We start from the raw sequence: 22,632 nt of genomic DNA, 5'->3' as shown, positions 1-22,632 counted from the left end.
TAGTGTAGATATGTTATTAGCTTTAGTGTTAGATTTTTTTGTGAAGAATCATTCCATAGGCTCTATTAGCAAGTCTATGTGTTTTGAATTATTCAATCAAAATAATCACCGACACTGTCTGGGTGAATGAATACAATGCTTTAACTTCCCTCGAAGTACAATATTCAACTTGCCCTTCAGGACTGGTGAATATTGAATTTGTCAGGTACCTATAGTATCGTATTGACCTAAAAACTGTCAATAATTGTACAGTTCTATAAAGATTCTGACATCTCTAAAACACTCATAAATCAAATCCTATTTTCCCTGCCTCTGGTCTGATTGTCACAAACCATCCTTTATCTGCAATGGTGGAATACATCCAAGTTTGAAACATAATTACAATCAAAATAAATAGCTTTATAGCATAATATTTTATATTTCATCTTGGATCTTAAATGCACAATTCAATAATTCACAAGGATTTTAAGCTACATGTAAATCTTAAGAAGAAAAAAAAAAATCATTAATGTGAATAAAAATGCACATGTGTATATGTAGTGGTAACTGCCACGCGTGAAGTTCAGAATATCGTGTTTTGATGACATCACATGCAAGTCTGATGTCAGTATCACACATTCCACTTCCTCCGATAGCAAACAAAAAAGTCTTTAAATCGAAAATAAAACTAATGACTTCTCCTATGTCACTGTTGTCATGACGATGGTCCTGCTTCTGCCTGTGCTTTTAATCCATACTGTAAAGATGAAAAAACATTTCCTTAGCTGTGTCCCATTCTCTTAATTACAGAAAATAAATCTAATGATTCTAGGTCACTGCTGTGTCGATCTGAAAGCTACCATATTGCTCAATTTACTCGAGTTTCTATGCATTAAATAATAAATTTTTGAATATCAATAGAATAGTATAAATGTTTAAGGTTACAATGATAAATCTATGCCTCATAGTTTAAAAGATAGAAATAAATAATTAAAGTTTTAAGTGAAGGAAATAAATTATTTATACAATGAATAAGAACCCTATTCAATATTTATTTAAAATTTCTTATAATGAATAGAATTAACTCATACAAAATCATGCAACAGTGGAGTACAATGAATAAACAGGGGCTTGTCACAATTTTTTGTCTTATTAAGATTTGACACTGTCTATTTTGTAAATATAGAATTGAGAGGGTCAATTCATGACGGGCTCATGTGAATAAATACAAAATATGAATTTTAAACCCGGCCCGTCAGACAGAATTTTGAAAATTCTAGCCGAGAATCAAAACGTTAATTGTTCTAAGCCGTATACATGGAAGCAGTTTGAGATTAATTTGCCATTAAATAAGAAAACGTCTTGTAAAACTGACAAAAAAGCAAACACAAAATGTATTGTATGTGATTCCAAACATTCAGGTAAATAATGACACCGTCACTCAGTGCATGCTATACACATAATTATTTGAAATTAGGACTTTTTCACATCTTCACTTTCACTTCAGACTTTGTAGGCAGTACCTTGCTAATGATTGTGTTATTCTGCAATAGTTTGGACAATGAGGCCTTGCTGTCAAACAAATATACAAAACTAAACTAAACCTTCTTATCTAGATATGTTGTCCAATCACCGTGATGAATCCGAGGACATTCACCTGATCACAGTACGAGTGATGCTGATAAGGTCACATGACTTACGAGAGAAAACCACACAATTCTCGGCAATGTACTGATTTACAAGGTCCCAAGTAAATGTGAAATTGTCCTTTTTCTGGTCTTTTTATCAATTTTACATTTATTTACTGTAAACCACATGTATTTCGCAAACCTTTATTTTCAAGATGTCGCTTTGTCAGATTCATCATAGAGACAGAATGTTGGTGAACGTTCCATTTGTTCATAATAATATATGCAAAAGATATTATTCACGAGAACCTTATTTTCGCGTCAAAGCACCTCATGAATTTACACGAAAATAGAGTGCTCGCGAATGAAGAGTGATTTACAGTAACAAGATGTGTATATTACATGTGGTGGTCAAATCCATTCCTGACTTCACTTTGATCCACCACATAGAATATTGAATCCAAATCATCCGCTATTTGTAGGTTTATGATCCTGCAAATAAGCTGAAGTTATAGCCATTTTCGGAAATTTAAACCACATAAAAAAGGGCAAATTACTAAACTTGTGTAGTGTAAATGAAATCTTTTTTGATTCACTATTCCATAGGGCTGCTGGGATTCAATTTCTTTATATCTTTTCTTTTTACTACAAACACTAATTCAGCCACAAATGATAAAACAAAGTTTTGAAAAATTTTACCAGCGAAATGGGTTACTTCAAGGTTAAATTTTATAGACCCAATAGAAATGATAAAGGTAGCAATTTTTCCTGAAGACTGCCCACGTAAATCGTACTTCAGCTAATGAATATTGAACAAAAAACTGAGACAAACAACATGTCTTTCATATTTGGTTGGCATTGAAAAGAATAAAGGAGGAACAATAGCCGACCTTTTCTCGAAATTCGCCTAGATTTCTCCTCATTGCATATGCATCTTCTCCATCTGCATAATACTTTGGTTCTATTTCACTCACTCTGAAACATAATAATGAAAATATAAGAGTGATATGATTTGTCTTAGTAATAAAGAACTGCTGGTATGTGTGGCTGTGACCACTGAAATAAACAACGTTCAACCCACACGCACAACTACAAGTCACCGTATCATATCAGCTACAAGTCACCGTATCATATCAGCTACAAGTCACCGTATCATATCAGCTACAAGTCACCGTATCATATCAGCTACAAGTCACACCACATCATATCAGCTACAAGTCACACCTCATCATATGATATTGTAACAGACATTTTTATGCCTCTGATAGGATTTGAACCCAGGCTTCTGGCACACAAGTCCAGCACTCTACCAATCGAGCTAAAGGGTTAACCCACTAGCCAGAGCTAGTAGGAATGCCATATCACTCACACTACCACACTATCATCAAATTCACGTAATCTGTTACTGTTACAGAGGAGAAAAACAGACCAGCTTATGTGAACAGACAACAGTCCCCATTGTCAGATACCTAAGTCTGATCTCATCTTCTATTCATTGTCAGATATTCAAGTCAGATCCCGTCTTCTATTCATTGTCAGATATCAAAGTCACATCTCGTCTTCTATTCATTGTCAGATATCTAAGTCACATCTCGTCTTCTATTCATTGTCAGATATCTAAGTCAGATCTCGCCTTCTATTCATTGTCAGATATTCAAGTCAGATCCCGTCTTCTATTCATTGTCAGATATCAAAGTCACATCTCGTCTTCTATTCATTGTCAGATATCTAAGTCACATCTCGTCTTCTATTCATTGTCAGATATCTAAGTCTGATCTCGTCTTCTATTCATTGTCAGATATCTAAGTCAGATCTCGTCTTCTATTCATTGTCAGATATCTAAGTCTGATCTCGTCTTCTATTCATTGTCAGATATCTAAGTCACATCTCGTCTTCTATTCATTGTCAGATATCTAAGTCTGATCTCGTCTTCTATTCATTGTCAGATATCTAAGTCTGATCTCGTCTTCTATTCATTGTCAGATATCTAAGTCAGATCTCGTCTTCTACTAATCGTCGGATATCCAATGCTGATCTTGTCTTCTACTCAAGTAAAAGACGAGATCAGCCGCGGGTATCCGGTGATGAGTAAACGACGAGATCAGCCGCGGGTATCCGATGATGAAATGTCCCATGGCATACTGTATAACTTTTTTCTGTGGATGGTAATTTTCTAGCTTATAGGTATAACAAATCATTTTAGTGGAATATATTTTGATAGACAGACACAACCAACATTAGCTAAACCACCCTGTAGTCTATTTACCTCCAAAGCTGAAGAGTGCTACTTGTACCAACAACTGCTATACACAGTCATCTTTCTTTAATAATACACATTATGATTGTATACATATTTGGTGCCATGATATCAGACCACTAAAATAAGTCAAAATTATCATCCTGCAAGGAAAAATACATTGTACATGCAGTAAAACACTGTTTATCTATGTGTGAAACAGAACGGACCTGTAGTATGATAGTACCAGGACTGGTTTTAATAGTTACAAGACCATCTGCAGAGAGGTTTCGCATAATGCTTTTATTTGATAAAACAAGAATTATTTATTGATAAAAATACCTTTAATGATTTTAGGACAAAAAAAGGTTTGTTTATCAACACCCTTGTTCTGTAAAGTTATCTTTTCTACTCGTAAGTTGCACTTTCAACGTATTTTACGACAACTGGTGTTTCTTAACGTGTTCAGCAAAACGTCTTTAAAAAAAAAATATCTGTGCATGGCTTTTAAAGTCTGTTATACTTGTGTACGTGGAATACATTTACTTCTGTTAAATAACATTCAAATTTATTCTACTTCCATATCAATATCCAGAATTCCAATTTTGAATACAAAGCAGAGAATCATATACCGGTACATGATTTGTAGAAATGTAAACTTTCGTACAAATGCACGACATCTAACCGTGTGTACAGAATACATCTAGGGCTACTTAACTGCCAGTGCCTAACATCGAAACTTACGAGAATTTGAGCGTGTTTTTGTAGAGATGTAGGGCAGCGCGGTTACTCTTCCGGACATGAAGCGAGACATACTGGGCATCGAAGCATTCTATCATTCCCCTCGAGGCTTGATCCATCAACTTCTGAGCCAGCCCGAGTCGCCGGTGAGATCGCTTCACCGCCTGGATAAAATAAAACAAACACAGGTAACAGTAAACATCTGATCTACAGCATTCTACTGAGATCGCTTCACCGCCTGATAAAATAAAACACACGTAACAGTAAACATCCGATCTACAGCATTCTACTGAGATCGCTTTACCGCCTGGATAAAATAAAACACACGTAACAGTAAACATCTGATCTACAGCATTCTACTGAGATCGCTTCACCGCCTGATAAAATAAAACACACGTAACAGTAAACATCCGATCTACAGCATTCTACTGAGATCGCTTCACCTCCTGGATAAAATAAAACAAACACACGTAACAGTAAACATCCGATCTACAGCATTCTACTGAGATCGCTTCACCGCCTGATAAAATAAAACGAACACACGTAACAGTAAACATCCGATCTACAGCATTCTACTGAGATCGCTTCACCGCCTGATAAAATAAAACGAACACACGTAACAGTAAACATCTGATCTACAGCATTCTACTGAGATCGCTTCACCGCCTGATAAAATAAAACGAACACACGTAACAGTAAACATCTGATCTACAGCATTCTACTGAGATCGCTTCACCGCCTGGATAAAATAAAACACATAACAGTAAACATCCGATCTACAGCATTCTACCGTGTGCAGCTCAATTTAAATCTCACCAGGCATGTGGTCTGAGTGGCAGACTAGTTCTGATCACAACATCATTAAAATTGGATCCTTTGATCCGCTCATGCATATCACTAAAGGATCAAAGATCAAAGGATCTCGTCATATACACTGTACACGAGTGGATCAAAGGATCTAGTCATTTACATGAGTGGATCAAGGATCTAGTCATATGCATGAGCGGATCAAAGGATCTAGTCTTATACATGAGTGGATCAAAGGATCTAGTCATATGCATGAGCGGATCAAAGGATCTCGTCATATACATGAGCGGATCAAAGGATCTAGTCATATACATGAGCGAATCAAAGGATCTAGTCATATACATGAGCGGATCAAAGGATCTAGTCATATACAATAATGTACATGAGGGGATCAAAGGATCTCGTCATATACATGAGCGAATCAAAGGATCTGATTTTAATTAGATTGGTTTCGAGCAGTAGTGAGTTAGCATTTTAACAATTGAATTTTTTAATTTCTTACTTTTCTCTCAAAAGAAATAATAAATATATGTTAGATTGACAATCTCACCAATGACTAATCAAAAGAAACAAGAGATACTGTGAGCAATGCTCACTAAGAATACCCCCCGCTTACCCCAATCTCCCAAAGGGTGTTGGTAATAGGTAAAACTTCAGTATTATGATCCAAAAGGTATCTAGGAACACAGCATCTCCATGCGATGAAAAAAGCCATTAAAGAATTTAAATGGAAACCATATTGCTACTTCGATGTCCAGTGTGCGTGACCTTTGACCCCAAAATCAATAGGGAACATCTTCATCCCATGGGTAGTCCATATGTATGATATGGTGACTGTAGGTGGAAAGGAAAACGCTTTAGAGCCCGGAAACCATATTGCTACTTCGATGTCCAGTGCGCTTGACCTTTGGACCCCAAAATCGATAGGGAACATCTTCATCCCATGGGTAGTCCATATATATGATATGGTGACGAGTAGGTGGAAAGGATAATGCTTTAGAGCCCGGAAACCATTGCGTCTACAGACGGACGGACGGACGGACAGACGGACAACCCGATTCCAGTATACCCCCCCCCCCCCCCACAACTTGTTGCGGGGGGTATAATAATAAATAGATGTTAGATTGACAATCTCACCAATGATGTGATATGTCCGTGGGGAACAGAATCCTCGGGATCTTCCTCCCTGCAACATACAAACAAAAATTCAAACTCTACATAATGTGGATCACATCTCCAATCACAATAAAGCGCCAGTTTTCTCACCCAATCACAATAAAGCGCCAGTTTTCTCACCCAATCACAATAAAGCACTGGGTTTTTTTCTATTTACAGTATAACAGGCCTTTGTCTCACAACCTTCATATTGTTGAATGGCATGATGTATATTATATAAAGCTTTATTTCTGAGAGTATGTTCTACTGCCGACTCACATTTTCGCTAATACATATCCTACTATATGACCTTCTTCATCTTCCGCAACATACGAGAGCTGAAATGTAACAATGGAGTTCTGTATTTAGTACATGATGTCTTCTTGTTTAACTTGCCTCGACATGTCATACATCATTATGTTATCTTTAGGAATCTCAATATGTGTACTTAAAGGGACATGGACACGATTTGAACTGAAAATTTTCAAATTTTATTTTCCACATTTTTAATGTATGTAATGCTTAACTATGGTATTTCTAATGGTCATCAAAGATTTGAGCATCAATTGAATTACAAAAGAGCTAGTCGTACAGAATTCACAATTCTTTGTTATGTAAATCAATAAGGCCCATGCCATGCTTTTGTTTACATATAGACTGCTTTAATAATAGAAAATATTGTGTTTAAAACAAAAAGAGATGTGCCAAACACTAGAAACTGTTTAATTATGTTCCGAATTAACTTGTAATTTCAAAAGATCTGCTTTAAACAAAACTTTAATCAGTGTATTTAATCTATGTAAGGCCAATTAAAATTGATTGGTAGATTATCATCCCCGCCCGCCCCTCAAAAAAGGGCCCGCCCCAATTTTTTTTTATTTTCGCAAAAATTATGATTTCAAATAAACTTGCTTCCCAGTAAAATGAGTGAATGATTAAAGTCGCAGAATTTTGGTTTTATATCTGCTACCAAGGATTCTTTGAATGTTAACTTCATTAACACCTTGTGTGATGCCTTTTGTCATTAATTTTCTTTTTCTCGGGCCATGAAAATTAGAAAATAAAATCCTCCCACCCGCCCCATAATTTTTGTGACCCCGGAAGATAATCTATTTAAGTTGAATTGGCCTACACAAAAACATGATAGGAGTCTTGTTTACATAATAAAGAATTGTGAGCTCTGTATCTTTCTTGTAACTTGACAACTGACATTAAAATTTTTGCTGACCATTAGAAATACCTTAGTTAAGCATTGCAAACATTAAAAATGGAAAAATAAAACTTTGACATTTTCAGCTCAAATCATGTCCATTCCCCTTTAATTATGTTAAATGCTACCTGGGGCCAAGAGAGACCATGGTAGAAATAATACTTCATCTGGTAGTTTTCAGGCAGGCACAACAGGTTACAATGCTGCATATTCATTAGGTCTTCTGGCTGATGAATAAAGAAATTGAAAATGTAATCAGAGAAAAAATTACATTTTAGTTGGCTGAAAATTCAAATTGACTTGAGCCTTGGGCCAGTGTCTTCACAATTTTATCTGACATTGAAATAAACATAGGACATTCCCAAAAACAATAAGATCTAAAAATAAACATAGGACATTCCCAAAAACAATAAGATCTAAAAATAAACATAGGACATTCCCAAAAACAATAAGATCTAAAAATAAACATAGGACATTCCCAAAAACAATAAGATCTAAAAATAAAAAAATGGGGGCAAGATCAGGATTTGAACTCTGAAACTTGAGCAAACCATGCGGGTGCTTTATCAACTAAGCTACTACCCTGACCTACACAATACGCCAGTTTCGAGATACGAACTCTTCTGTATAGGAGGTGCATTTACTGGAACTTTGAATGCCTAAGTGGGACAGAGTGGATATGCAGCCAACGAGGAAGACGATAAAATGTATTAAAAGCGGCTTCTCTTTAAATATGTAAATGTGGGAAATACTAAATACTATCGAAAGAAATGTTTTACCGAAGAGGAAACATACAAACAATGTCATACTTGCAAGAAATATCTTGGATATGGTACTTATGACCAGCGAAATAACGTGATAGGATAAGAATTCTATGTATTTATATTACTCCCTAAATACTTATCACTTACTTAGTTTGTGTATCAGTCGAATTCGGGTTATCAAACAGCGTATGAGAAACTTACTGAGTACATTCACTTACGCTGTGATGAATATCTGTCCCACTCCCGCGAGTAAACAAATTCGTTCGCGCCTTACTATGTACGAGAGTTCTCCAAAGGGAAATAACTCGGACGTATCTCGAAACCGGCGTATTAGTGATGTTCTGAACAACGATTCTGAACCAAAATCAGAAAATTATTTCCCTCCCGTGATTTTGTCTTCTTCCTATTAAATGTCACTTCCGGTATCCGAGAGGGAACTTATACTGCCTCGCTGGTGAGCCAGCTTTTCTAGTGATGTGCGAGAGTCTCTCTTTTGATCACCCAAACTAAGCAATGGCAAGCATGATCAGCCCTTGGCTGGGTGACCACTACACGTTACAAATTTGTGGCAGCGTAGTGACTCTAGTGTTTGGTGGGCCTTCTTCAGGGAGAGTCTCTTCGGAGCTCTGGATAAGGACGTGGATTTGTCCGGGGACAACGGTGGTTGTTGTAGGGAATGGCGGATGCCGTTACTGAGCAGGTGCCAAACACTCAGAGAAAACTCATGCTAAGCTTCGGGACAAAGCTTCCCTGAGCGAGGGGAAGTGTAGCGGACAGTATAAGAGGGAACTTATACTGCCTCGCTAGAGAGCTAGCTTTTATAATGATGTGGTAGAGTCTCTCTCTTGATCACGCAAGTTAAGCAACAGTAAGCATGATCAGCACTTGGCTGGATGACAACTACATGTTAAAGTACACTTTCATTTCTGAATAAACAGTAGAAAAGGTGTACAGAGTGTTATTTATAATTGTATATTTTTACTTGATAATCGATTAGTTTCAACATTCATCATATTTAATTTTAAGGGGGGTGGTAAAAACTATGTGAAGTTAGTTTTTTTGTCAGACACTGAACTTTTGATCTCGCCCCTAATCTTATTCGATTAATGCAAATGAAAATATATAATTATCAGAAATGACGTTGTTCATAGTCACCAGGACAAACATGAAAATGAGTTTTGAAAAGTGGTCGCAAAAAACTATCGAATACTGTCACAGTGAGTTCTACTCGTTGATGATTTTTATAGATCAATGGCACTGGAGCAGAGAGAATTTCGGAGTGGGTGACCCCCCCCCACCCACCCCCCCGAATTTTCGAGCTATTCTGAAGCGCAGTTTTGAGTAAAAAGTCGATTCATTCAATGTGTTTTTTATTAGGGGGTGGTATGGTAAATATCTTGGGGGCATAAAAATAACAAAAAACTACCGAGGACAGAGATATACATGTCTCTGCACTTGCTAGAAACTACCAAGGGTGATAGAATGGTGTCAGATTTTGCTCTGCCTGGTGGTTTTATAATACACTGTTTTCTTTCGATTATTTGCAGATTTTCAATGTTGAAAGCCTGTCTTAAGGACATTTTGAAATAATACAGAACTTTCGGGATGTGCCGGAACGACCGATTAAACTTGATGTTTATACACCGCGGTCACTTGTTAGTAAGAAATTGTAGGGCAAAGTTGACATCGATACAACTGGTTTTTCGCTAGCAGATGGTCCGTAAAGAGCTATGTGCAGTCCAACGATGATGATCCAAGTCACTATTGGCGCTTAGTACCTGGGTGTAAATTTGATGCAAGGAAAAAGGCGCATTTAGACGCGTATCCTTGGATGGAAGGCTTGAAGCTTTAACGATATCCTCAAGATATTCCCTAGATTTGTTTTCCTCCCCAACTCACATAATTTAATCAAATGCATTTTCTTATAAATGGTTGTAGTGAATCCTTTCTTTGAAAAATAGTATTTTAATACAGTAATTTGATATTCCATGCTTGTTGTTATTGTAATCCGGAAGTGACATGCCCTACAATTACGTTCGACGCGCGATAAAAGTCAGAGTGGATCCATAGTCTAAGGGCGAGGTTGAATGATCTACACGTTTCTATGCATGGGTGTGGCTTGATCATGCACGGAAAGATTCTTGCACGAAACCATTTGCACTGAACAGTCTGCACGAAACGGTGAACAGTCTGCACGGAATGCTGAACGGTTTGCATGGAACGAAACGAAACGCTTTGGAGGTGTAGTAGCACGCTTCTGGGTCTGTAGTTCGATGCCCAGCAGAGAAAGGAACTCGTTTCTATTAATCTGTTTCTGGGTAGAGCAATATCTACAGTCTGTGTAGCTGTAGAGACATAAAACACTTACGAGTTTCTTTTCTTTGCTGGGTATCATGGGTATCGAATCCGGTATCTCTGTACAGAGCTTGAGTGACAAAACATCGAAAACACTCCCGCTAAACCATGGTGCACATCTAATACAAGCGATCAGAATAATAAGTAATGAATATACTATAGGCTACTAAATAAAACATAAATATATACTAACTTTTGCGCATCTGATATTCATTTTGAGTGATTTTTTAGTGTTTGCTCTCGATTACTCCGAAATGCTCGTGTTCTTTCTGTAATCCGGAAGCTCGCATTTGTTTACGGCAAAGTATATGTCGTAAAAGAAAAAAAAAATGTATATAGTCTAAATTTGTAAATTCCATAATATATTTGTATATCTAATCAATAAGTTCAGGTTTATGTCTTTTGTATTATTTTAAAAGCTATCTGAGCATATATCTTTGGAATCGTTTCATCAAACGGTTGTTGAAAAAATTGTACTTTCGATTTATTTTCCATCGAAGGCAGTGAGACGATGAATGGATGTAACAACATTTAGTGTCAAGAAAACATGCTTGCGTAATTTTTGCAATTAGCAAGTTAGTCTTTTCTCTTTGTTTCTTTAGTTTAATACTATAGAGTGTTAGTAAAATGGGTAGGCCCCCCAGTAACGGCCCAGGGCAAAACCTGGGTTTTTCATTTTTCACCAATCGAGCTGAAATTTTCAGATTATGTTTATGACAGGTTGATATGCTGCAAAACTTGTGGTGAAGTACACTGGAGTTTTGATTACCTGGACGATTGTTAATTTGGTATTAAGCCGACATTTTATGGGGTTTTTTTTGGTTATTTTTTTCCCCAGATGTCACCTGGTCATGATTTTAATTAGTCAATAAAATTTTAGGCAGGCATAAGATACAGAAAACAAAAACAACAAAAGACAAACAAAACAGCCTCTGATTTCATCTTTGATATCAATTTGTTTGCAGCATCTCGCACATGCTTCCCTGACGATCAGTAACATTTGTAACACTTGCCGAAATATAATTAACGCTGGCAAATTCAAATAAATGGACACCGCAAGGCTGTGTTTGTCCAGTTTATGCTAATTGTATACAGCATACAACATTGTATTAACCAATGGATTCACCTAACCTGCTACCAATCAACATGATCAAAATAGAATTTTAAATAAATTGCATTTACAAATTGCCACTGATTACAGCTCATATTGCTTTAATTAGCACTTCAAAGTTCAAATGTGGAAAAATAAAGTTCAAAATCTTGAGTATAACATGCTTTGATCTTTATTTATTAATTTTTTTTATTTGGTAGAGACAACACGTGTAAATTTTACTTTTTTTTAAAAAAAAAAATGCCGAAACGTTGACTTTTTAACCCAAATCTAGAATGAATGGAAGTTCAAAACTTATAAGTAATTTGAAATACGGAAATAGTGATGAAAAGGCCATGGCACTAGTTCTGAAACGGTCCTATTATGGAGAAGATGTCTAAACATATTTTGTCCAAATGTTGTTTTATATCTTTCTAAATAGATATGTGAAATCAACATAGTCCACAGTCCACACAACTTTAAATGGGAAATTTTCAACACCTCATTCAGACTTGCAGAAGTTGTGGTCTTTTGGCTTTTAAATTAGTCCTAAAAGCCCATCTATAAATGAAATTAATCAAGTCTGCACTTGCTAGTGCTCAGCCTAGCATATCAATCTGACTGACCCCCCCCCCCCCAAAAAAAAAACCCCCATTTTTATTGATAACAATAAAATGGTGTGTACAGTACACACTTTTCTGGCTCCACTTCTTGCATGCTTGTGTAGCAGTCAGCCGGCAGATAGCTCAGTTGGTAGAGCACTTGACTAGAGATTCAGGGGACCCGGGTTCGAATCTCGGTATGGTCGGTTGCATTTTCTCCCTTCCTGTTACACTTGTAACAAAATTTGGCAGCTGGCAATTTTTCTGGCACCAAGATTTTAAGAGCCAGGGCAGCCCATGGGCAATGTCACAAAAGTGATGTCTAACATCCTCATCATGTCCTCTGAAACAAACACCGGGTTCCAACTTCGACTGAACACCTTAGGGGCCAAGTGGGCCCCTGAATAAGAAATACTGTTAGCCCACATGAAATTTTAGTAGCCCACACATATCATGAAATTGAATAACATGGGTTTTTTTTACAAGAAAAAAGAAATATCAGGTCACATTGCAATTTATTGGATAAATTAAAATATCAATATTTAAATTCTGTTTCCTTCTCCGTAATTCTTTCGAATACCTCTCTCATTTGCACTCTCAATTCGTCAACCTAGCAAAAATATCACAGTTCATGGACTTTATTATCTTCGCGGCGTACGTCTGACTTTAACACACGTTTCTTCAGACTTTTTATGTAATTTCAGAATTTCTCAGCTTTATGATGCTGTCAAGTTTATAACTTGGACAAGCTGTCACAACGATTGGACCTTTCGTGTCATGTTTTGTACACACAGCATGTCATCCCCTTTTTGCCGTCATCGAGCCTTATTCTTTCCACTTTGGTTAAAAGCAGACACTTTCTTTTCGTTTGAAGTAACCCTTGCATTGTTTAACTTCTTCTGCTTTAAATACATTTTGGAAGGTTTGATACCCCAGGAATGTCTCGCCAAGTGGGAAAACCTAAACCGGAAATTGAACTTCAATTATGATAGGACTCGGATCGGTCTTAAAGAAAAATGTTGATCGGACAATTACGGTCACCAAGTGGGCGACGAGAACGGAAATTTTGGGTGCCCACAAGCAAAGTTTAGTCGCCAATGCGAGTGGGCGAGCGGTAATTTGGAACCCTGCTGAAACAAAAATATTCAGTATCATGTCAGAATCATCAGGTTTGTCCTGTGTGATCAGATCCGGTTTTGTAGGGTTGTTTTTTTTGCATAGAAATAGCATTTGTCACTATAGATATGATTATTTATGGTTAATATACAAAGTTAGATATTGGAATAATTCAAGATTTTATTGGCTAATTGTCAGTTTGTCACGTTATAAGAGATACTGTAAAATGTCAGCTTGATACTGCCTGCCCATTTTAGCAACTTAGAAATAAATGATCGCCCAGGAAATTGACATTCCTGTATATTTCAGTGTAATCTTTACAGTCAAATGCTTATAAATCAACCTGTCAGTAACATAATTTGAACATTTCATATTGATTGGTGGAGTAATTGCAATGAAAATGAAAAATCCAGATTTTCTATTTACCCCAGCCCAAGTTTGACTATATATTCATTTTACCAAAACTCTAAAATGGGTAGTAAAACCTGGGCTAGGCCAGGTTTTTCGAAATGAAAAACCAGGTTTATGTCAATTAATTTACAAATAGATATTTGTTCTTCATGATATTCACAGATATGAATAAGTAAGATTTAACATAAAATAATTTGTAGAATTACTTTTATAAATTATCATCAGTGTAGACATTTTGATGTATTATTGCCCAGATCAAACAATATGGAGATATATCCTCATTTGAGCCTCCCCCTTTTTTGAGATGAACAAAAAAAATATTGAATGAGAAATAATATTTTATTTACTTTTGATTATATATTTATATAAATGTGAAATTTTCTGAAAAGTGATACAAATCATACAGGTCCTAGCTCTTTCAATTTCAATATTGAGGGCAATTTGAGGCACTGATTCTTGAATGATAAGAAGTGTGTTGGGCAATACATATACATGTTTTTTTAATTGTATACTCTGTTCTTTTTGGCACCTTACAAAGATACAGACTTAATTTGCATAAAATAAAGGTTACCTTGTAAGCATTTTTGATGATTATATCCGGGATATATTTGCATCTTGTAAAATGGAATCATGTAGTCATTGGTTAACTTTTCGTAAGAACATGAATCACCAAGCCTTGTGGCCTATGGGCCTATTGAAAGCAAATATTTTGCTCTCATGACCAATAAGCTATACTAAGTCCGATAGAAATAAACCACAAAGAGAAGGGTAGTTCCATTTGGACAGGTCTGATTTAAAGTTGATTTGTTGGCACAGCTATACGTGAAGTATGCTTTAATTTGTACAAATTCTTCAGAGTCTGTAATCGCTTTGCAGTGGCGGGGCAGGTTTCTAGCCTAAGTCCACCCCAATCCCTGGGCTGGCACTCTCTGTGTATGCCGATCCCACTAGACTTTGAACTCAACAACTTCCTGCAGAGACTAGCTGATGATGTCACAGACGAGGATCTTCACAAGTTAAAGGCTCTGCTACACGGTTTGTTTTACTCGTCACATCAATCAATGTAATTAGAATTAGACGTATAATTAGATCTAGTTACGTGTGCACAAAGGTGTAGCAAGTATAGAAGTCGATGTAGCAACTGATTTTAATCAGAATACACACCAATTAGTATAAGAGTTGATATAAATATAGCAACTAATCTTAATCAGAGTACATCAATTCAACTTTATTCTAGTTGTCATGTTTGAAAAATTCTAGAATGATGACATGATTTTGTGTTGTATACCTTGAATTGTATAGACATGACAGACTAATGTCATAAAAAATAGAAGTATGAAAATTGTCATGTTATTAATGATCCATTAAGTGATAGTTATTACTTTTGCATTAATCTGTCCTTTTGTGTGGCTGTCTGTCTGTAACATTAACATTGGTCATAACTTTTGAGCTTTACAAAATAGATAGTACAAACTGGGTGAACTGAAAATTCAAAGTCAAAGCTTTGTGATTGACCAAGGTCATTCATCAAGGTCAAAGGACTACGTTCTATTGGCTTATTTGCATGGTCTGATAGAGATTTGAGGAAATTTCTAAATCAATGCGCTTCAGCATGTCAAAGTAATGAAGGTATTCTATAGTTAGAAGTCTTTTGGCTGTAATGTGATTTCCTCTATGGTTCTTATAATATAAAGTCAGATGCATGATGTTCATTAAATACAGTCAAACTTTGTTATCTCGAACTCGATGGGACCAAGAAAATTCTTTTTGAGATCTGAGGATTCGAGATATCGAGGGTAACATACTTAATAAAGAATAAGTGGTTGGGACTTCTAAATCACTTTGATATATCCATGGTTTTCGAGATGTCGATGTTCGAGATACTAAAGTTCAACTGTACATAATTTTTTTGTTTTTGTCTATGATTTTAAGGTGATTTGTTTTTGTCTGTGATTTTAAGGTGATTTGTTTTTTGTCTGTGATTTTAAGGTGCTTTTCAGTACTCTCAGTACTTTGATTTTTTTTGTCTATGATTTTAAGGTGATTTGTTTTTGTCTGTGATTTTAAGGTGATTTGTTTTTTGTCTGTGATTTTAAGGTGCTTTTCAGTACTCTCAGTACTTTGATTTTTTTTTTGTCTATGATTTTAAGGTGATGGGGGACTACAGAAGAGGACTCTGGCCAGCATTGAGTCAGCCATTGATTTCTTCACAGTCTTAAAAGAAAAGCTGTACCTGAACAGGGAGAATCTCATCTTCTTACAGGCCTGTCTGTGGAATGTAGGTCGTCGTGACCTACATAGGAAATGTGTGGAATTTGCCAAGTCTTCCGAAAAAATTCTCCATTTCTACTGTCCAAAGGAAACGCCAGGTAAGTTCATTAATTTCACTGTGAAGATCTGAAATACATGTATTCACGACATGCTGAATTAATTTTTTAAATTCCTACAAACAAAGGTTGGAAGGATGTATATTGGAATCAGCATGTCCTTGTGTCTGTAGACGTGATATTGTCCAGATATGTTCTAAGAGACTAGCGCTTGGATTTTTCTAAAAATTTGTTCACTCTTTATTCACCATATGCATGTAATTTAAGGATGTGCAATTGATATTTTCATCATGATTGGACAGTTTTTCCTCATTTTACAGATGTTTTTAGGTCCCTGTAATCAGAGATTTGGAGGCATGTGGTTTTTAATCTGTTTTTCTTCCACAAAAACATTATCCTTGGCAATACCTTTTAACATGTGTATTCTTTGTGGCAAGACCTTTCTTTTGGTACCAAGACTTTGTACCTTGTGACCTTTACCTTGGGGTTTGACCTTCTTTCGAAAAACTTTAACCTTGGCAATACATGTAACTTTTGAATGGTTGGCGATAAGGCTCTCATATTTCACATGTGTATTCCTTGTGACAATATCTTTCTTTTCATACTAAATTATTTAACTTTATGACCTTGGAGTGTGGCTGTACAGGAGGGGGGGGGGGGGGGGGGGGGGGGGGGGTAATCAGTGTTTCACGGACACATCTTGTTCATTTTTATTGACTTAGTCATTTTATCATTTTGTAATAAAATGTTTTCTCACTAAAACTACTGCATAAGTTTAGGAAGGGATATTATGGAATTATCATGTCCATTTATTTGTCTGTCTTGGGTTGCAACCGTCCCCCCTCCCCTCCATGAAAGTTTTCTATAGGTCCAACCTTTGAACATGTAACTTGTTGCACTTTCAAAGACTTCTGTAAAGCTAATATGCAATCTGCAATATTACCAAATTTTTTTTACAATATTGATTTGACAGAAAATGGGTACCAGTTTATCAGGTTCCACGTCGCCGGGGGACTGGACACATTCCAGAGACCACATTTGGAACATGTTCGCCGGACGGTGGCACAGCTGATGGGATGTCTGGCTGAGCATGTGTTTGTGGCAGGAATTGAGCCATCCAACAGTCTGGTGGTGACGCTAATGGTGCTAGCTTCGTATGTTGATCTACTGCCCTGTGCTGATAAACATGAGCTGGTTTTGCTGAGAGCTATAGATGTTGACAAAATCATCCTCAAAGAGGGCGTAGAAATCGAGATTCCCTGCTTTGGTATTTGATATACTGTATAAGTGGAATTTTTAGCAAGAGACAAATTTAGCAATTTTCCCATAAAAATGGGTATTTACAGGTATATTTAGCGAGAGCTAATTTTATCGACTTTATAATTCCAGGAAAAGTAATCGATATAGAATGGATTGTTTTAGCTAATAAAACCAAAATTCATTCCCTGCAAAAAATTCTGCTTATACGGTATTTATAGTGTGAGGCTGTTTTCTGTTTTATTTAAATATTCTCCCTCATATGCACAGGGTTCAACTTCAAAAAGGTCTCTGTATTGTGTTGATACTGTAGAGATCCGTGTATCTAATTCCACGGAGTTACAATGCTGCAGTTTTTTTGCGTATGGCTTACATGAAAACAGCTAACATTTTTTAAGTCCGCTGGTATGATATTCTGCAGATTTTATGTGACCACAGACTTAGCGGAAATAAATACCACACATAAAAATGTACGTTTACAGTATCTTTTTTTTTTACATTAAACATCACACAGTTTGTCAAAGAGAAATAGGTTTGCCCTAAAGGATTGGGGTCAGAAAATTTACAGGGCTTCGACGAAGGAAAATGGCTTTTGAACTGGCTTTGAATTTGCTTTCCTTGAAATCTTGAACAGAATCCTTAAACTGAGGATATGTACTTTTGATTTCAGTGTCAGACTTTTAAAGACGAGATTCACTAGGCCCTGCCTGATTGACTTCTATTAGAATAACAAATTATTAGAAGCTTTCTCACCAGATGGCGCATGATGCAAGCTTCACTCACGCCTCTGTCAATATCTCTGTACAAGACTTTTGTACAACTTTTATTCAAGACTTCAACAAATGCTGGGGGGTTTTTTGGACCTAAAAATAAAAATTTAATGTCTAACTTGAAGAAACTGGTTCTTATTATTTCCCAGAACTGTAGACTATATCATGAATGAATACATACCAACTTCCACATAAAAACAAACAAACCCAATGTGTTGAGAAAGTTTAAAGGAACATTAGTTGAACGTTTCACGTTGTATTTTACACGGTAAGGAAAATTTTTACCTGTCGGGTAACGGTAAAGTTGGACAAACTCGGTTCCACTTAACAGTGCTATGCTTGATACATGTGACAAGTTTACATAATTCAGACAGATGTATCGCGCACATAAGCTGCACGTAATATCATCGGCAAGGTTTTGACTGAAAACTTTCATCTAATTCTCTTTCCTGTTGTTCACATTACAACAGTTATACATGTTCTACACAAAATACGGTAGTCGAGTTATTTATTTCCACGTTGTGTGGATTGCATGTTTTTTATACACCCGTCATTAGCATTTTATTGTTTAAATAATTAGAGGAAAATGTACATCTGTATATATCTATATAATTTGATTATCTATTTTGCCATTTCTGATTAGGTTGCTACCATGCCAATGAAATCCGCAACATTTTAAAGAGACAGAGAGCCCTGGAGAGACAGTTGGATTTAGCACAGCAAGCTTTGTTGGAAGCAGAAAAGGGTAAATAAAGACCTCAATTTATCTACAGGTAGAGCTAACATTCTCTAATGGACAGAAAATAAAGGCATCAATTTATCTTCAGGTAGAGCTTAAAGTTCTCTAACGGACAAACTATATTTCATGTACTTGCAGTGAAAACCAAATAGTACTATTATTTTGATTATTTTCTTTAGTTTATATACATGTAGGTGTTTTGTGGGGTTTTTTTGTTGAAAAAGAAGTATCTAGACTGTAGATTTGAATATATTTTTATATATATTCATGAAATAGGGCATGAAAATTATTGAAAATAACTCATGCATTCAATTTCTATGGTAGAGAAAAGAAAGGCGTATCAGGATTCCTTGACTAAAACAAGTGCAATGTTTTCACGATCACTGAATTTCTCTTCACTCTCTTCAACCCCAGTAAAGATTCCCGGGAATCACACAGCACAGGTAGTGGAAATATACATCGGGTTATTGATTTCCTGCATGTGCAAAGTATGACAACCACAGGAGGCCTTAACATGTTGTTTTTGTAGGTAGCATTTGTGTTGGGGACAGAAACAGAGGAGCAGATCTTAGGGGAGACAACTCAGTCCTACATGTCTCAAATCAGTATGGAGAAAGGAAGCGATATGGGTGAGTTAGCATGGTCAATCATTTGTTCTATGGAATTCATGTAAAAACATTTGGTTAATTGTGACTTGGGGGTAATTCGAAAGAGGATTTCTGGTTGAGAGCAGATTCAATGACTTAGAATTTTGGAGTAGAACATTTTGAGTTCAATTTTAAATGAGACAGTTTAAAATGAAAGTTTTAAGCTTCTGTAAGAGCAAGCTGTGTGTTAGATGTGTGGTAGGATCAAGCTGTGTGTTAGATGTGTGGTATGATTAAGCTGTGTGTTAGATGTGTGGTATGATTAAGCTGTGTGTTAGATGTGTGGTATGATTAAGCTGTGTGTTAGATGTGTGGTATGATTAAGCTGTGTGTTAGATGTGTGGTAGGATCAAGCTGTGTGTTAGATGTGTGGTATGATTAAGCTGTGTGTTAGATGTGTGGTATGATTAAGCTGTGTGTTAGATGTGTGGTATGATTAAGCTGTGTGTTAGATGTGTGGTAGGACCAAGCTGTGTGTTAGATGTGTGGTATGATTCAGCTGTGTGTTAGATGTGTGGTAGGACCAAGCTGTGTGTTAGATGTGTGGTATGATCAAGCTGTGTGTTAGATGTGTGGTATGACCAAGCTGTGTGTTAGATGTGTGGTATGATTCAGCTGTGTGTTAGATGTGTGGTAGGACCAAGCTGTGTGTTAGATGTGTGGTAGGACCAAGCTGTGTGTTAGATGTGTGGTATGATTAAGCTGTGTGTTAGATGTGTGGTATAATCAAGCTGTGTGTTAGATGTGTGGTATGACCAAGCTGTGTGTTAGATGTGTGGTATGACCAAGCTGTGTGTTAGATGTGTGGTATGACCAAGCTGTGTGTTAGATGTGTGGTATGATTAAGCTGTGTGTTAGATGTGTGGTATGATTAAGCTGTGTGTTAGATGTGTGGTATGACCAAGCTGTGTGTTAGATGTGTGGTAGGACCAAGCTGTGTGTTAGATGTGTGGTAGGATCAAGCTGTGTGTTAGATGTGTGGTATGATTAAGCTGTGTGTTAGATGTGTGGTATAATCAAGCTGTGTGTTAGATGTGTGGTATGACCAAGCTGTGTGTTAGATGTGTGGTATGACCAAGCTGTGTGTTAGATGTGTGGTATGACCAAGCTGTGTGTTAGATGTGTGGTATGATTAAGCTGTGTGTTAGATGTGTGGTATGACCAAGCTGTGTGTTAGATGTGTGGTATGATTAAGCTGTGTGTTAGATGTGTGGTATGATTAAGCTGTGTGTTAGATGTGTGGTATGATTAAGCTGTGTGTTAGATGTGTGGTATGATTAAGCTGTGTGTTAGATGTGTGGTAGGACCAAGCTGTGTGTTAGGACCAAGCTGGAAAATCTGAACTCTGTGTGACTCCTTCATGGGAACATTGGCTGACAGGGATCTCAGTTTCAATCTGGGACAGATCAAACCCTAAAACACTTTTCTATAATGCACAGTCTGGACAGATCAAACCCTAAAACACTTTCCTATAATGCACAATCTTTCTAGATTTCAGAAGATGTGCAAGGCTTTGGGAGTGTTTGAACATAGTTAAAGGTATATGCTGTAGTAAACAGTATATTTTAATGTTTGGAAAGCAGACCAAAATTTTGTTTATTATTATACCAGGTGAATACATAAATCAATAGGAAATTTGTTTTATTATTTTTCATTTGATTGAGTCAAGTAGAATAATTTGCATAAAGTTTTTAATTCACATAGCTTAATAAAAAAAAACCCATACTTCTATTCCTTTAATAATATTCAATTCATGACAATTTTAGCTTTAACGATTGTCTTTTATGATACATGTACATCTATAGTGCATCTCGGAAGACAAAATTAGTGTAGTTCCTAGCAAAAAGACCCTTATCCAACAATGTTTTAAAATGTCGCAATGAAAAATTGCAACATCGTTTTTTTTCCTTCTTGCATACTTGTAAAGAAAGACGTCATGTTTACCAATCACCAGTAAGTTGTCATTTTTGATGGGCTGTATTATCTTGACGACAATCAATATTGCTCTAATATTTTGAGGGATTCGTCTCTATACTACATATTTTCATATGTAGCACTAGAATTACTGCAGGGCCCTTTTTGCTCAGAACAGCTCTGACGATGCATGTTTATTAATTTACTGAACCCTTTACAGATCACGGTTACACCCATTCTATAAAGGTCAGTAATCTGCCCCCTGATGCCCTTGAGGAGGAACTGAAGGAGTATTTTGAGAGAAAGCAAGAACATGGAGGGGGACCAGTCAAAGATGTGACCTTGACCAGCCAGACAGGGGAGGCAATTATCAATTTCCAGGACCACAGAAGTAAGTAAATAGAATACTTCAGGCCCTGATGTACTACTACAACAGTGGAACAGCCAATGAATGCTGAACGGTTTGGTAATGAATGGTTTTGATTGGGCAATGAACACTGAATGGTTTTGATTGGGCAATGAACACTGAATGGTTTTGATTTAATGGTTGTCAGCAAGAACAGAAGAGTTCTCTTGAAGAACGGACTGCTTAAAGATAGATGAACGGTTTAGTAGGAGAACAGAGTGCATCAGCATTAGATAGAATGGTTTGCCTTCAATTTCAAATTCTGCTTTTCAGACTCTTTCAGCACTTTTTACAGACATTATGATTAGAAAAGAGAGAGGGGGTTTCTTGGTAGTTTAATTAATGGCTGGTAACTATATAACATATAAGCTCAAGTGCATTAATTTTTTACATGTAGGATTGCCTGTTCTTTCATACATTTTTAGTCTGAAAAGTGTCCTGTTAATTAAAGTAAAAATTTATTGACAGATCAATGCAT

General features: G+C 36.4%; 2 protein-coding genes across 6 annotated transcripts in view; one reads left to right on the top strand and one right to left on the bottom strand.

The window, feature by feature from the left end:
* Positions 1-394: 394 nt before the first annotated feature.
* Positions 395-11,373, bottom strand: LOC125655730 (N-alpha-acetyltransferase 11-like). 3 transcript variants are annotated; one of them, XM_048886174.2, is made up of 7 exons: positions 11,069-11,373; positions 7,885-7,983; positions 6,826-6,884; positions 6,529-6,577; positions 4,588-4,748; positions 2,498-2,582; positions 395-736 (listed from the first exon to the last, which is right to left on the bottom strand). In XM_048886174.2, exons 1-7 carry the CDS (start codon positions 11,087-11,089, stop codon positions 695-697), a joined length of 516 nt encoding a protein of 171 aa, XP_048742131.1. In that variant the 5' UTR covers positions 11,090-11,373; the 3' UTR covers positions 395-694. The 3 variants fall into 3 exon arrangements, with proteins under 3 accessions (XP_048742131.1, XP_056001283.1, XP_056001282.1); XM_056145308.1 differs by having other exon boundaries at positions 395-2,099; positions 11,069-11,218; XM_056145307.1 differs by having other exon boundaries at positions 395-2,582; positions 11,069-11,218.
* The window catches only part of LOC125653226 (protein mono-ADP-ribosyltransferase PARP14-like), a 39,647-nt gene continuing 28,365 nt past the window's right edge, over positions 11,351-22,632 (top strand). For all 3 annotated transcript variants that reach the window (XM_056145275.1, XM_056145274.1, XM_056145276.1), the window contains exons 1-8: positions 11,351-11,450; positions 14,971-15,129; positions 16,245-16,463; positions 17,395-17,688; positions 19,092-19,193; positions 19,512-19,630; positions 19,717-19,816; positions 21,969-22,139. In XM_056145275.1, the coding sequence (XP_056001250.1) occupies position 11,450; positions 14,971-15,129; positions 16,245-16,463; positions 17,395-17,688; positions 19,092-19,193; positions 19,512-19,630; positions 19,717-19,816; positions 21,969-22,139 (1,165 nt within the window). In that variant the 5' untranslated portion in view covers positions 11,351-11,449. The remainder of the gene's footprint in view (positions 11,451-14,970; positions 15,130-16,244; positions 16,464-17,394; positions 17,689-19,091; positions 19,194-19,511; positions 19,631-19,716; positions 19,817-21,968; positions 22,140-22,632) is intronic.

Source organism: Ostrea edulis, chromosome 7, assembly GCF_947568905.1.
Source record: "Ostrea edulis chromosome 7, xbOstEdul1.1, whole genome shotgun sequence".
In the NCBI taxonomy this organism is placed as follows: Eukaryota; Metazoa; Mollusca; class Bivalvia; order Ostreida; family Ostreidae; genus Ostrea; species Ostrea edulis.
The sequence above is the reverse complement of the archived record's forward strand: the minus strand, read 5'-3'. Positions and strand labels throughout refer to the sequence as shown.

What these genes read in the sequence shown, in the direction of transcription:
- LOC125655730 (XM_056145307.1), bottom strand. Translation starts at nt 11,089, where the DNA reads ATGAATATCAGATGCGCAAAA. An exon ending in TGAATATCAGATGCGCAAAA is followed by an intron (nt 7,984 to 11,068) that starts GTTAGTATATAT and finishes TTTATTCATCAG; the next exon opens with CCAGAAGACCTAATGAATAT. An exon ending in AAAAACACGCTCAAATTCTC is followed by an intron (nt 2,583 to 4,587) that starts GTAAGTTTCGAT and finishes ATTATGTTTCAG; the next exon opens with AGTGAGTGAAATAGAACCAA.